Genomic DNA, 14218 nt, shown 5'->3' with positions numbered 1-14218 from the left:
ACCTGATCATTCCTAGACCCCCACCAAGCTGTTTTTTCCACAAAGACCACATTAATATCAGAAATCTGTGTTCCACTATTGCCTTGATATGATGACTCTTGCCATACATGATGTGTCAATGGGACAACCTGAAAATCAAAAGCAGATTTTTTTTTTAAGATTTATTTATTCGTGAGAAGCTGAGACATAGGCAGAAGGAGAAGCAGACTCCCTGCAGGGAGACTGATATGGGACTCAATCCCGAGACCCTGGGACCATGACCTGAGCCAAAGGCAGACACTCAACCACTGAGCCACCCAGGTACCCTCGCTTGACTTTTTAAGATGATTTGTTGAAGCCAGTGGCTTAGATCTGGGAGGGAGGGTCAGGGGAGTGTGGACTTTGGTTTAACCCTTCCTGAGCCAGAGGCAGATGCTCAACCACTGAGCCACGGAGGTGCCCTGTAAAGCAGATTTAAATACAATAGTAACACAATCGCTGCTACTAAACAATAAGTAAAATCTAAACTTTAACTTATATTTCTCTGTTTATAAAGCACTCTCCTACATACGTATATATGTATATAAAACATTTCAACTCCACAACCACTATCCAAATTACTACCTTCACTTAAAAAAAAAAAAAAAAAAACGGGCGCCTGGGTGGCTCAGTAGGTTAAGCACCTGATTCTTCATTTCAGCTCAGGTCATGACCTCAGGGTTTTGAGATCGAGTCCAGTGTCAGGCTCTGTGCTCTGCATGGAGTCTATATAGGATTCTTTCTCTCTCTCTCTCTCTCTCTCTCTCTCTCCCTCTCATTGTCCCTGCTCTCCTCCTTGCTCTCATGTGTGCAAGCGCCCACTCCCGTTCTCTCCAAAAGAAACAATGAATCTTTAAAAAAAATAAAAATAAAAAAATAGAGTCTTAAGGTTACTCTAGAGTCTTAAGGTTAGAACTCAACATATTTTCCAATAAACCATGGCAGATCCTTAACCTCCTATACCCCTACCAGTAAAAGAAGCAAGCAGAAACAAGCAAGTTATTTTAAAATCTTATTTTTTGAGACATCTAAAAAATTAGCCTTAAAAATAGGGACTAAAATCAACCCAGTGGAGGCAGTGGGTACAAACATCAGGCTTTTTGTGAAATCAGAGCAGGGCTCCCTTAACCTGTGAAAGGAGGCAATAAAAGCTATGACTGCAGCTCAAGGCTGAAACATTGCAAATAGAAAAGATCCAAGGCAATCAAACAAAAATGACCTATGTCAAGTAACCCACTGGTTCAGGGACTGGTTCCTGAGATTTCCTCCAATATCCCTGGACAAAAAAAAAACAGTTTCAATATAAGAACTCTTTTTTAAAAAGCAGCCACAAGGGGCAAGGTAAAGACAACCACAAAAACACCAGATAGAGAAGGGTGCACCATAAGACAAAACAAAAAAACACTCCTGCTACAAATGATTACAAACTATATTTTTTAAAAACTTTAAAATGAGTACCTCAGATCCTCAAAGAAATAAATACACAATGTCCATAAAAAGGGAAGAAGTTATAAAGTAAAATAGGCAGTTATGAATGTCAAGGAAGATGAATGCTAACATAATATTAATAACCACAAATGTGAATGAGCCTCTGAAGGAAACTCAAGGTCATCAGATTTTTTCCAGAATTAAAACAGATACTACACTAACAATACAAAAAAAATTTTTTACAGAATGCTTACAACAATGTGTTTTTGTTAAGACCAGCTTATTTAAAATCTACTCAATAACTATAGAGATTTCTAAGATATCAACTCTTCCAAAAGGATTTCTCTATAGGTAGAGTACCATGGTGCACACCCATCTTGCTTCAGTGGCGATTTTTAAGGGACAAAGAATAAAAAATAAAACTGTTTTTGCAAATGCGTTCTGGCCATTTGAAATTCCTAAATCTGTAACAATACAGCCAATGTTCTGGCACAGTTAATCTTTGTGCCCTCCAGGAAAGAAGAATGCCAACATGAATGTTCAAAATGGCTATTCACTGCAGCGAAATAATGCAGGTTGTGGAGCATGGGGTCTTGCCTTAAAGAGCTGATTCAGAACAGCTTATAAAAAGAGAGTTCAATTCATTAGGATATTTGTAGGAAACTAATGATACGTTGAGAAACTAGCACATTGAGAACTAACCCAACGTGTGAGAAAATGAACTCTCCTCTCACTTTTATCAGTTTAAAGAAAACCTAAAATTAAAACTAAATGTTAAAAGTTCTTATTAAAAAAATCCATTCCCCAGGACTTCCTTTTTTTTAAGGTTTTATTTATTTATTCATGAGGGACAGAGAGAGAGGCAGAGATATAGGCAAAGGGAGAAGCAGGCTCCCCACAAGAAGCCCAATGCAGAATTCGATCCCAGAACCCCAGGATCATGACTTGAGCCAAAGACAGACGCTCAACCACTGAGTCACCAGGCGCCCCAGAACTTCCTATTTTTATCACCCATCTGTTTAGACATCATTGAGAAAACTAATTTCTATTACATCCTCATAAATTTGATCAACTTTGCCACTATTGCCTCTGAATATAACCCAATATTTGAAGGATTCTTTAAGATTTTATTTATTTGACACAGAGTTTCGGAAAGAGGGAGAGGGAGAGAACAAACACACAAAGGGGGAATAGAAGGCAGAAGGAGAAGCAGGCTCCCCGCTGTGCAGGGAGCCCAGTGAAGGGCTTGATCTGAGCCAAGCCCTTAAATGACTGAGCATGGAGGCACCCCTCTTGAAGAAGTTTTAAGATGAATGCTTCAAAACTATGCAAGTGTCATGAACTCTTCATATGAGATTAAATGTCTTTGGTATAAAGTAAAAGTTTGAAAGAGTCTTTCCCTAAGTTTGTAATATTAAAAGTTAGTAGTCTTCCAAATATGTACTGTCCATGAGAGAAACACTTTAGATCTACGGACACACATAGGCTGAAAGTAAAAGGATGGAAAAGGATATTCCATGCTAATAAAAGAGCACAGGAATAGCTGTACCAAGTTCAGACAAAACAGATTTTAAATCAAAAATTGTTATGAGACAAAGGACACGATAAAATCTTAAAAGGGTCAAATCACCAAGAAGACCTAACAATTACAAGTATTTATGCACCCAACCTCAGAGCTCCCAAATCAATGAGGCAAATTTTTAAAGACTTTGGAGGAGAAACACAGAGCAACATAGTATATTAAAAGACTTCAATACCTCACTTTCAATAATGGATAAAACCACCATACCGAAGAACAATAAGGAAATAGAGGAACTGAACAACAATACAGACCAACTGGACCTAACACATATCTATGTACATTAACACTCCACCTAAAAACAGCATAATATACATTTTTTTCAAGTATATATGGACCATTCTTTAGAATAGAACATGTTAGCTACAAAATGAGTCTTAACAAGCTCAAAAAGACTGAAATACACAGTGTCTTTCTCAACCACAATGGAATGAAACTAGAAATCAACAGCACAGAAAAAAAACTGGAAATTTCCACAAATATATATAAATTAAACACTACACTCTTTTAAAAACCAATAGGTCAAACAAGAAGTTACAAGGGAAAATTAAAAAAAACTTTGACATAAATAAATATGAAGACACAAAATGCCAGAACTTATAGGATGCAACAAAGCAATGCTAAAGGAAATTTACAACTGTAAATTTACAGCTGTAAGGCATACATTTAAACAAAAGGATGATCTCAAATCAACAACCTAACTTACACCTCAAGGAACTAGAGGAACAACAAACTAAACCTAAAACAAGCAGAAGGAAAGAAATAATAAACACTGAAGCACACATAAAATACTGAACAGAGGAAAAAAATAATTAATGAAACTAAAAGTTAAGGTTTTTTTAAAGATCAAAAAAATTAGCAAACTCTTAGCTGGACTAAGAAAAAAAAAGACTCAAAATAATAAAACTAGACACAAAAAAGGAAAAATTATAAACAATGGCCCAGAAATAAGGATTATAAGAGAACAGTACAAAAAAAACTGTACACAAATAAACTGGACAAACAAAAAAGAAATACATAAATTCCTGGAAACACATACTGAATCATGTAAGAAGAGAAAATCTGAACAAACCTGAAACAAGGAGATTAAATCAGTAATCACAAACCTCCCAACAGGGAAAAGCCAAAGACCAGACGGCTTCACTGCCATTTGTTCTTCATCAAACATTTTAAAAAGAATGAACACCAAACTTCCTAAAACATTTCCAAAAAACTGAAGAGGAACACTTCTTGACTCATTCTGAGGCTAGCATTGCCATGATATGAGACAACGACAAAGACACTGGAAACCAGAAAACTAACACCAATATCTTCAATGAACACAGAAGCAAAAATCTTCAACAAAATTAATATTAGCACACAGAATGCACAGCACATTAAAAAATTATATGCCATAATCAAGCAGATTTTAAACCTAGAACACAAGGATGGTTCGACATATAAAAAATCAGTGTAATACCTCCTAGTAACAGAATTAAGGATAAACCAAGATGATTATCTCAAGTGATACAGAAAAAGCATTTGACAATGGTCATCACCCTTTCATAGTAAAAACATTCAACAAACTAGGAAAAGAAGAAAACTACCTCAACATAATAAGAACCATATATGCAAAAGCCACAGTAAACAGCATATTCAATAGTGAAAGATTGGAAGTGTTTCCTCTAAGATCAGGAACAAAATAATGCTAGAGATTCAAACTAGAACATTTAGCAAGAAAAGGAAATACAAGGCAACCAAACTGGAAAGAAAAATGCAAAATATCTCAGTTGCAGATGATACGATCTTCAATATTAAAAAACTCCAAAGAAATAAAAAATCGTAAAAAAGAAAAGAGAAAAGAGAAAAGAGAAGAAGAAAGAAGAAAGAAAAGAGAAGAAAAGAGAAGAAAAAAAGAGAAGAAAAGAGAAGAGAGAAAAGAAAAGAAAAGAAAAAGAAAAGAAAAAAAGAAAAGAAAAGAAAAGAAAAGAAAAGAAAAGAAAAGAAAAGAAAAGAAAAGAAAAGAAAAGAAGAAAAGGGATCCCTGGGTGGCTAAGCAGTTAAGCGCCTGCCTTCGGCCCAGGGCGTGATTCTGGAGTCCCCGGATGGAGTCCCACATTGGGCTCCCTGCATGCAGCCTGCTTCTCCCTTTGCCTGTGCCTCTGCCTCTCTCTCTCTTTCTCTCTCTCTCTCTCTCTCATAAATAAATAAAAAATCTTAAAAAGAAAAAAAAAAAACTCCAAAGACTACGGTGCCTGGGTGGCTCAGTAGTTGAGGGTCTGCCTTTTTGCTCAGGTTGTGATACCAAGGTTCCTGGGATGGAGTCCCACATCAGGCTCCCCTCAGGAAGCCTGCTTCTCCCTCTGCCTTTGTCTCTGCCTCTCTTCCTCTCTGTGTCTCTCATGATTAAATAAATCTTAAGAAAAAAAAAGCTCCAAAGATTATACACACATATGTGCGCAAACTGTTAGAATAAGTGAATTCAGCAAAGTAGCAGACTAGATACAAAGTCAACACACAAATACCAATTGCATTTCTATACACAGTAAACAATGTGAAAAAAATTACAAAAACAATTCCACTTAAAATAGCATCAAAAAGAATCAAATATTTAGGAAGGAACCAAAAAGGTGAAAAACGTACACAATGAAAACTAGTTTACCCAAAACCACATACAAAAAGTAACCAAAAATGGATCAAAACCCTAAATGAAAGACCTAAAACAATATAACTCTTACAAGACAACATGGAAAAAAAGCTTCATGACACTGATTGGCAATCCAAATTGGTGTTATTTTCTGGTATAACACCAATGGTACATGTTAACAGAAGAAAAACAAACTGGACTTCGTGAAAATTTAAAAAAAAATAATTGTGCATCAAAAGACACTATCATAGTACACAGTAAAAAGACAACCCACAGAATGGGAGAAAAAAATTGCAAGGTATATATCTGATAAAAGAGTCATAGCCAGAATATATGATAACTATTACAACTCAATAATAAAAAGTAAAATAACCCAATTAAAAAATGGGCAAAGGGGATCCCTGGGTGGTGCAGCGGTTTGGCGCCTGCCTTTGGCCCAGGGCGCGATCCTGGAAACCCGGGATCGAATCCCACGTCGGGCTCCCGGTGCATGGAGCCTGCTTCTCCCTCTGCCTGTGTCTCTGCCTCTCTCTCTCTCTCTCTCTCTCTCTCTGTGTGACTATCATAAATTAAAAAAAAAAAAAAATGGGCAAAGGATCTGAATACACTTTACCAAAGAAAATGTACAAATAGCCAATAATCACATGAAAAGATGCTCAACATCACTAAACATTAGGGAAGTGCAAATCAAAACTACAATGAGATAACATCTCACACCCGTTAGGGTAGCCACTATAAAATAAAAAAATAAATAAAATAAATAAAATAAATAAAAAAAAATCCAAGGGCAGCCCCAGTGGCCCAGCAGTTTAGTGCCACCTTCAGCCCAGGGCATGATCCTGGAGACCCAGGTTTGAGTCCTATGTCAGGCTCCCTGCATGGAGCCTGCTTCTCCCTCTGCCTGTGTTTCTGCCACTCTCTCTCTCTGTCTCTCGTGAATAAATAAATAAAATCTTAAAACAAAACAAAACAATCACTGTTAAGGATGTGGTGACATTCAAATTCTTTTTTTTTAAACTTTCTTTTTTTAAAGAATTTTATTTTTTATTTTAATTTATTTATGATAGTCACAGAGAGAGAGAGAGAGAGAGGCAGAGACACAGGCAGAGGGAGAAGCAGGCTCCATGCACCGGGAGCCCGATGTGGGATTCGATCCCAGATCTCCAGGATCGCGCCCTGGGCCAAAGGCAGGCGCCAAACCGCTGCGCCACCCAGGGATCCCCGACATTCAAATTCTTAAGCACTGCTGATGGGAATACAAAAGGTAAAGCCACTGTGGAAAACAGCATGGTAGTTCCTCAAAAAATTAAAAAAAAAAAAAAAATTACCATAGGATCCAGCAATTCCACTTCTGGGTATATACCCAAAAGAACTAACAGCAGGGTCCTAAAGAAATATTCGTACACCCATGTTCACAGCAGCATATTCACAATAAATAAAAATCTTTTTTAAAAATGCTAAGTGAAATAAGCCAGTCACAAAATGACTCACACTGTGAGAGTCCACTTAAATGAGGTACCTAAAGTAATCAAATTCACAGAAACATGAAGCAGAATGGTGGATGCCATAGGCTGGGATGAGGAAGAATGGGAAGTTGTGTTTAACAGGCACAAAGTTTCAGTTTTGCAAGATAAAAAGAACTCTGAAAATTGGTTGTACAACAACGTTAACACAGTTTTAACATTATTGAATCCCACACTTAAAAATAGTTAAGATTGGGATGCCTGGGTGCCTCAGCAGTTGAGCGTTTGCCTTTGGCTCAGGGTGTGATCCCAGAGTCCCAGGATTGATCCTGCATCGGGCGTCCTGCATGAAGCCTGTTTCTCCCTCTCCCTCTGCCTATGCCTCTGTCTGTCTGTCTCTGTCTCACATGAATAAATAAATAAAATCTTAAAAAAAAAATGGGTAAGATGAAGGGTATCTGGATGGCTCAGTCAGTTAAGCATCTGCCTTTTAGCTCAGGTCATGATCTCAGAGTCCTGGGATTGAGCCCCATTGGGCTCCCTGCTCAGCAGGGAGTCTGCTTCTCCTTCTCCTTTCCTCTTCCCCCCCTGCTCATGCGCACTCTCTCTCAAATACTTAACCTAAAAAAATGGTTAAGATAGTAAATTTTATATATGTGTTTTGTTACAATTAACTTAAAAAAATTAAGCCCCAGATAAATTAAACAGAAGATTTGTTGATCACAAACCAGTTTAGGAAATACTAAAGGAAGTTCTTCAGGATAAAAGCAAGTGACACCATGAGTAATTCAAATTTATGGAAAACATCAAAAAGCCAATTAAAGCAATTTTGCAGGTAATTGCCAAAGACAATATAACTGCATATTTCTTCTCTTTTTTTTCCTTTCACTGATTTAAAAAGCAACTGTATGAAACAATATATATGTAATTGTATCGTTGGGTCTATAACAGAAATATATTTGATAATGACAGCACAGAGGAGATAATAAGAAGAGTCACAATGGAGTAAGAAAATTACACCACATACTACCTCAAAAAAAGGGAAGAAATGAAAAGTATAAGATAGGGAAAATAAAAAGGTCAATAAAACAATCTCTACAAATATATAATTGTTATTCTCCATTCTGCCAGATTCTTCAAAAAAACCTAAGATTTTATAAAGTTTTAACTAAAACAATGCATTGTTGAGTATGTAACATATATTGACATGTGCCTAACATTAATAGCATTAAAAAGGGGACAGGGGATGGATTTATATGGGCATAAAGTTTCTCTATATGACACTGCACTAACTCCTAATAAATCTGAAGCAGATTCTGATAAGTTAATATGTGTATTCTAAGCCCTAATAATAACAAGAATTATAATTTTAAAAATCAGAATAAAATGGTATGAGAAAATAATCTACTTAATACAAAAGGTGGCAATGTAAGCACTAAAGGCATAAAAGAGACATGAGACATATAGAAAATAAAGTGTTAAATGGAAATGAATCCAAACATATCAATAACACTAACTATGAATGAACTAAATAATCCAATCAAAGGCATATGTTGTGCTAGACTGCATGAAAAAAAAGATTTTTGGGCGGCCCTGGTGGCTCAGTGGTTTGGCGCTGCCTTCGGCCCAGGGCGTGACCCTGGAGACCTGGGATCCAGTCCCATGTCAGGCTCCCTGCATGGTGCCTGCTTCTCCCTCTGCCTGTGTCTCTGCTTCTCTCTCTGTGTGTCTCTCATGAATAAATAAATAAAATCTTAAAAAAAAAAAAAAAAAGATTCAACTGTATGCTCTTTATCGGGGACACACTTTAGGCCCAAAAAGACAAACAGGTTGAAAATTAAAGGACAGGGCAGCCCAGGTGGCTCAGCGGTTTAGCGCCACCTTCAGCCCGGGGCGTGATCCTGGAGACTTGGAACTGAGTCCTGGGTCGGACTCCCTCCCTGTGTCTGCCTCTCTCTCTGTCCCTCATGAATAAATAAATAAATAATCTTTTAAAAAAAATTAAAGGACAGATAAAAAAGATTTACTATGCAAACAATCCTAAAAGAGGTAGAGTGGCTACAGTAATATCAATATGAAACATATTAAAACATAATAATAAAATACCTAAGGATAAATCTAACCAAGAAGGTAAAAGACTTGGTACTCTGAAAATTATAAAACACTGATGAAAGAAATTGAAGACAAGAGGGACGCCTAGGTGGCTCAGCAGTTGAGTGTCTTGCCTTTGGCCCAGGGCATGATCCTGGGGTTTTGGGATTGAGTTCCACATCGGGCTCCCTGCATGGAACCTGCTTGGTCCTCTGCCTGACAAATAAACAAAATCGAAAAGAAGAAAGAGAAAGAGAAAGAGAAAGAGAAAGAGAAAGAGAAAGAGAAAGAGAAAGAGAAAGAGAAAGAGAAAGAGAAAGAGAAGAGAAAAGAAAGAGAGAGAGAAAGGAAGGAAGGAAGGAAGGGAGGAAGGAAGGAAGGAAGGAAAGGAAAGGAAAGAAAAAAAGAAAGAAAGAGAAAGAAAGAAAGAAAAAGAAAAAGAAAAAGAAAAAGAAAAAGAAAAAGAAAAAGAAAAAGAAAAGAAAGAGAAAGGAAAGGAAAGAGGAAAGGAAAGGAAAGGAAAGGAAAGGAAAGGAAAGGAAAGGAAAGAAAAGAAAAGAAAAGAAAAGAAAAGAAAAGAAAAGAAAAGAAAAGAAAAAAGAAAAAAGAAAAAATAAATTGAAGACAACATAAGTGGAAAGATATTCCATGTTCATGGATTCTAAGAACCAATATTGTTAAAATGTCCATAATCCCTAAAGCAATCTACGGATTTAATCCAATCCCTATCAAAATACCAGCAACATTTTTCACAGAACTAAAATAAATAATCTTTTTTTTAAGATTTTATTTATTTATTCATGAGAGACAGAGAGAGAGAGAGAGATGGAGAGAGAGAGAGGCAGAGACACAAGCAGAGAGAGAAGCAGGCTCCATGCAGGGAGCCTGATGTGGGACTCGATCCCAGGACTCCAGGATCACACCCCGGGCCAATGGCAGACACTAAACCTCAAGCTGAGCCACCCAGGGATCCCCTGAAATAAATAATCCTAAAATTTGTATGGAACCACAAAAGACCCCTAATAACCAAAGTAACTTGAAAAAAAGAAAAACTGGAGGTATCAGAATCCCAGACTTCAAGATATACTGGCAAAGCTACAATAATCAAAACAGTATGGTACTGGCACCAAAAAATACACATGGATCAAGGAAAAAAAAGAGAACGCCCAGAAATAATATTAATAATATAAATTGAGGGGATCCCTGGGTGGCTCAGTGGTTTGGCGCCTGATCTTTACCGGGATCTAGTCCCACATCAGGCTTCCGGCATGGAGCCTGCTTCTCCCTCCTCCTGTGTTTCTGCCCCTCTCTCTCTCTCTCTCTCTATCATAAATAAATAAATAAATAAATAAATAAATAAATAAATAAATCTTTTTTTTTTAAATAACATAAATTGATTATATGATCAATTAATGTTTGACAAAAGAGGTAAGAATATGTAATGAGAAGATGACAGTCTCTTTAACAAACGGAAACAGTGTTGGAAAAACTGGAGAGTTACGCAAAAGAATGAAACTGGACCACTTTCTTACCCCAAATACAAAAATAAACTCAATATGGATTAAGGACCTAAATCCAAAAATCCATAAAAGTCCTACAAGAGAGCACACATAGTAATTTCTCTGACATCAGCCATAACGACATCCTTCTAGATATATCACTTGAGGCAAGGAAGACAAACTATTAACTACAAACTATTTAGCACTACATCAAAATAAAAAGCTTCTGCACAGCAAAGGAAACAACAAAACTAAATGACAACCCACTGAATGGGAAAAGTTAGTACACAATATATATTTTTAAAAAAAAGAGTACACACACACACACACACACACAAATAGTACACAACACCAAAAACAACCAAATAACCCAATTAAAAAATGAGAAGACATGAACAGACATTTCTCCAAAAAAAGACATCACATGGTCAACAGATACAAGAAAAGTTCCTCAACATCACTCATCATCAGAAAAATGCAAATCAAAACTACAATGAGGAGCACCTGGGTGGCTCAGTAAATTAGGAGTCTCTTGATTTCGCCTCAAGTCATGATCTCAGGGTCATGAGATCAGCCCGCATTGCTTAAGATTCTCTCTCCCTCTGTTCCTGTTCCTTCACCTACTGAGAGCACACACACAAGTCTTTCCTGCTCTCCCCACCCTCTCTCTCTCAAAACAAAACAAAACAAAAAAGCCTACAGTTAGATATCACCTCCTACCTGTCAAATGGCTAAAATCAAAAACAGAAACAAATGCTGGCGAAGGTGTGGGAGAAAAAGAAGTCCTCATGCACTGCTACTGGGAATGCAGACTGGTGCTGTCTCTGTGGAAAACAGTATGCAGCCTTCTCAAAAAATTAAAAATTGAGGGCAGCCTGGGTGGCTCAGCGGTTTAGTGCCACCTTCAGCACAGGGTGTGATCCTGGAGACCCGGGATCGAGTCCCGCATCAGGCTCCCTGCGTGAAGCCTGCTTCTCCCTCTGCCTGTGTATCTGCCTCTCTCTCTCTCTGTGTGTCTCTCATGAATAAATAAATAAAATCTTTAAAAAAAAATTTTTTTTAAATAGAGCTACTATATGATCCAGTAATTCCACTACTGGGTATTTACCCAAAGAATATGAAAACACTAATTCAAAATGATAATATGCACCCCTATGTTTATTGCAGCATTAGTTACAATAGCCAATTATGGAAACAGCCCAAGTGTCCATGGGTAGATGAATGGATAAAGAAAATGTAGTGTATTTATACACATACACACACAAGAGAATATTACTCAGCCATAAAAGAGGAGGAAATCTTGCCACATGCAGTAACATGAATGGATCTAGAGAATATAATGCTAAGTGAAATAAGTCAGTCAGAGAAAGACAATTAACCATATGAATTCGCTCATATGTGGAATTTAAAAAGAAACCAAGAAACAGACTCTTAACTACAGAGAACTAAATGATGGTTACCAGAGGGGAGGTAGGGAGGAATGGGTGAAATAACTGAAGGAGATTAAGAGTATATTAATCATGAGCACTTAGTCATGTACAGAATTGTTAAATCACTATATTGTGCACCTGAACTAATGTAATACTATATGTTTGTATACTGGAATTGAAACTGAAAAATATTTTTTTAAAAAACATTAAAACAACGAAAAAAATTACTCAAGATAAACAGGAACATTTCATAATGACAAAAGTCAGAATACAAAACTCCCTATGCTCCTAACATCAGAGCCCCCAGTAAAAACTGAAAGTAATGAAGGGAGAAATAGACAATTCAATAATAAATAGACTCTAATACTCCAATTTCAAAAAAGTAGATGGATATTCTGTGAATGATTCTCGAATATTAAAAAACAGGAAAAAATCAATCACCTTCCTATATACCAGTAATGAACACCTGGAATCTGAAATTTACATTAGCACCCTCCAAATTAAAATACTCATGTATACATTTAACCAATTAGGTATAAAATCTATATGATGGAAATTATAAAACTCTGATGAAATAAATCAAAAAGGTATTAATTACCATGCTCATGGTTTGGAAGACTCAATAATGCCAACATGTCAATTCCTCCCAACATGATGTATAGATTCAACAAAATTGCAATCACAATCAAATAATAATATAATTATTACATATATTATTATATGTCCTGTTATTATATGTCTTGCAAAGTCTATAAAATGCTTAAGCAGCTTCTAAAAGTATAAGAGAATATGGTGTTTGTTTATAAAATAATTTTCTGTTGTGTTTTAAAAAGATATATCATTTACTTTCAAGAGATTCTAAGCAAATTATGTTGTGGGTATTGACAAACTGATTTAAGGTTTATAAGGAAAGGCAAAAGACCCAGAACAGCCAACACAAAATTAAAGAAGACAAAATGGGAGGGCTGATACTACCTGACTTCATAAATTACTATAAAGCTACAGCAATCAAGACAGTGTAGTATTGGCAAAAGAACAAATAGATCACTGTAACAGAACAAAGCCCAGAAATGTTCCACATAGAGTCAACTAATCTTTGATAGAGGAACAAAAGGCAATATAATGGAGCAAAGACAGTCTTTTTAACAAATGACGCTAGAACTAAACATCCACAAGCAAAAAATTGAATTTAGACACTAATTTTACATGCTTCACAAAATTTAACTCAAAATTGATCACAGATGTAAGTGCAAATGTGAAATTATAAAAACTATAAAACTCCTAGAAAATAATACAGGAGAAAACCTAGATGACCTTGAGTATGATGAACAATTTTTAGGTACAACACCAAAGGAAAATCCTTGAAAGAAGTAATTGATAAATTGGATTCATCAAAATTAAAAACTCTGTTCTGTGAAAGACAATGTCAAAAGAATAAAAAGATAAGCCACAGACTGGAAGAAAATATCTGTAAAAGACATATCTGATAAAGGATTATTAACCAAAATACACAACCCTTAAAACTCAGTGATTTGTTTTGAAAACAAAAAACAAACAACCCAATTAGAAAATGGTCAACAGATCTCTACAGATACTTCACCAAAAGAAATACACATCTGGAAAACAGAACATGAGAAGATGCTCAACATCATATTATCATTAGGGACCTGCAAATTAAAATAATGAGATCATCACTACACACCTAGTAGAATGGCCAAAATCCCAAACACTGACACCACCAAATGCTGCTCAGAGTACAGAAGTACTCTGAGTAACAGAAACTCTTATTCATTACTAAATGATGATGGGAATGCAAAATCGTAGTCACTTTAGAAAAATTTGGCAGTTTCTTACAAAATTAAACATACTCTTAGCATACAATCTAGCATTCCCTTAATTAAGGAAAAGCCTAATCCAGAACAAGGCCTTAAAACTCTGTTCAATTGTATGAAGGTTGAGAGAGGTGAGGATACTGCAGAAAAGTCTGAGACTAGCAGAGGTTGGTTCATGAGATTAAGGAAAAAAGTTGTCCCTATAACAAAAGTGTAAGGTGAAGCAGCAAGTTCTGATGTAGAAGCTGCAGC

The 14218-nt window shown here is 36.3% G+C and overlaps 1 protein-coding gene across 4 annotated transcripts in view; it reads right to left on the bottom strand.

The window, feature by feature from the left end:
• The window catches only part of ALMS1 (ALMS1 centrosome and basal body associated protein), a 223728-nt gene that overhangs the window by 188859 nt on the left and 20651 nt on the right, over nt 1-14218 (bottom strand). For all 4 annotated transcript variants that reach the window (XM_041754600.1, XM_041754601.1, XM_041754602.1 and 1 more), the window contains exon 2: nt 3-128. In XM_041754600.1, coding sequence (XP_041610534.1) covers nt 3-128 — 126 coding nt within the window. The remainder of the gene's footprint in view (nt 1-2; nt 129-14218) is intronic.

Source organism: Vulpes lagopus, chromosome 5 (genome assembly GCF_018345385.1).
Source record: "Vulpes lagopus strain Blue_001 chromosome 5, ASM1834538v1, whole genome shotgun sequence".
In the NCBI taxonomy this organism is placed as follows: domain Eukaryota; kingdom Metazoa; phylum Chordata; class Mammalia; order Carnivora; family Canidae; genus Vulpes; species Vulpes lagopus.
The sequence above is the reverse complement of the archived record's forward strand: the minus strand, read 5'-3'. Positions and strand labels throughout refer to the sequence as shown.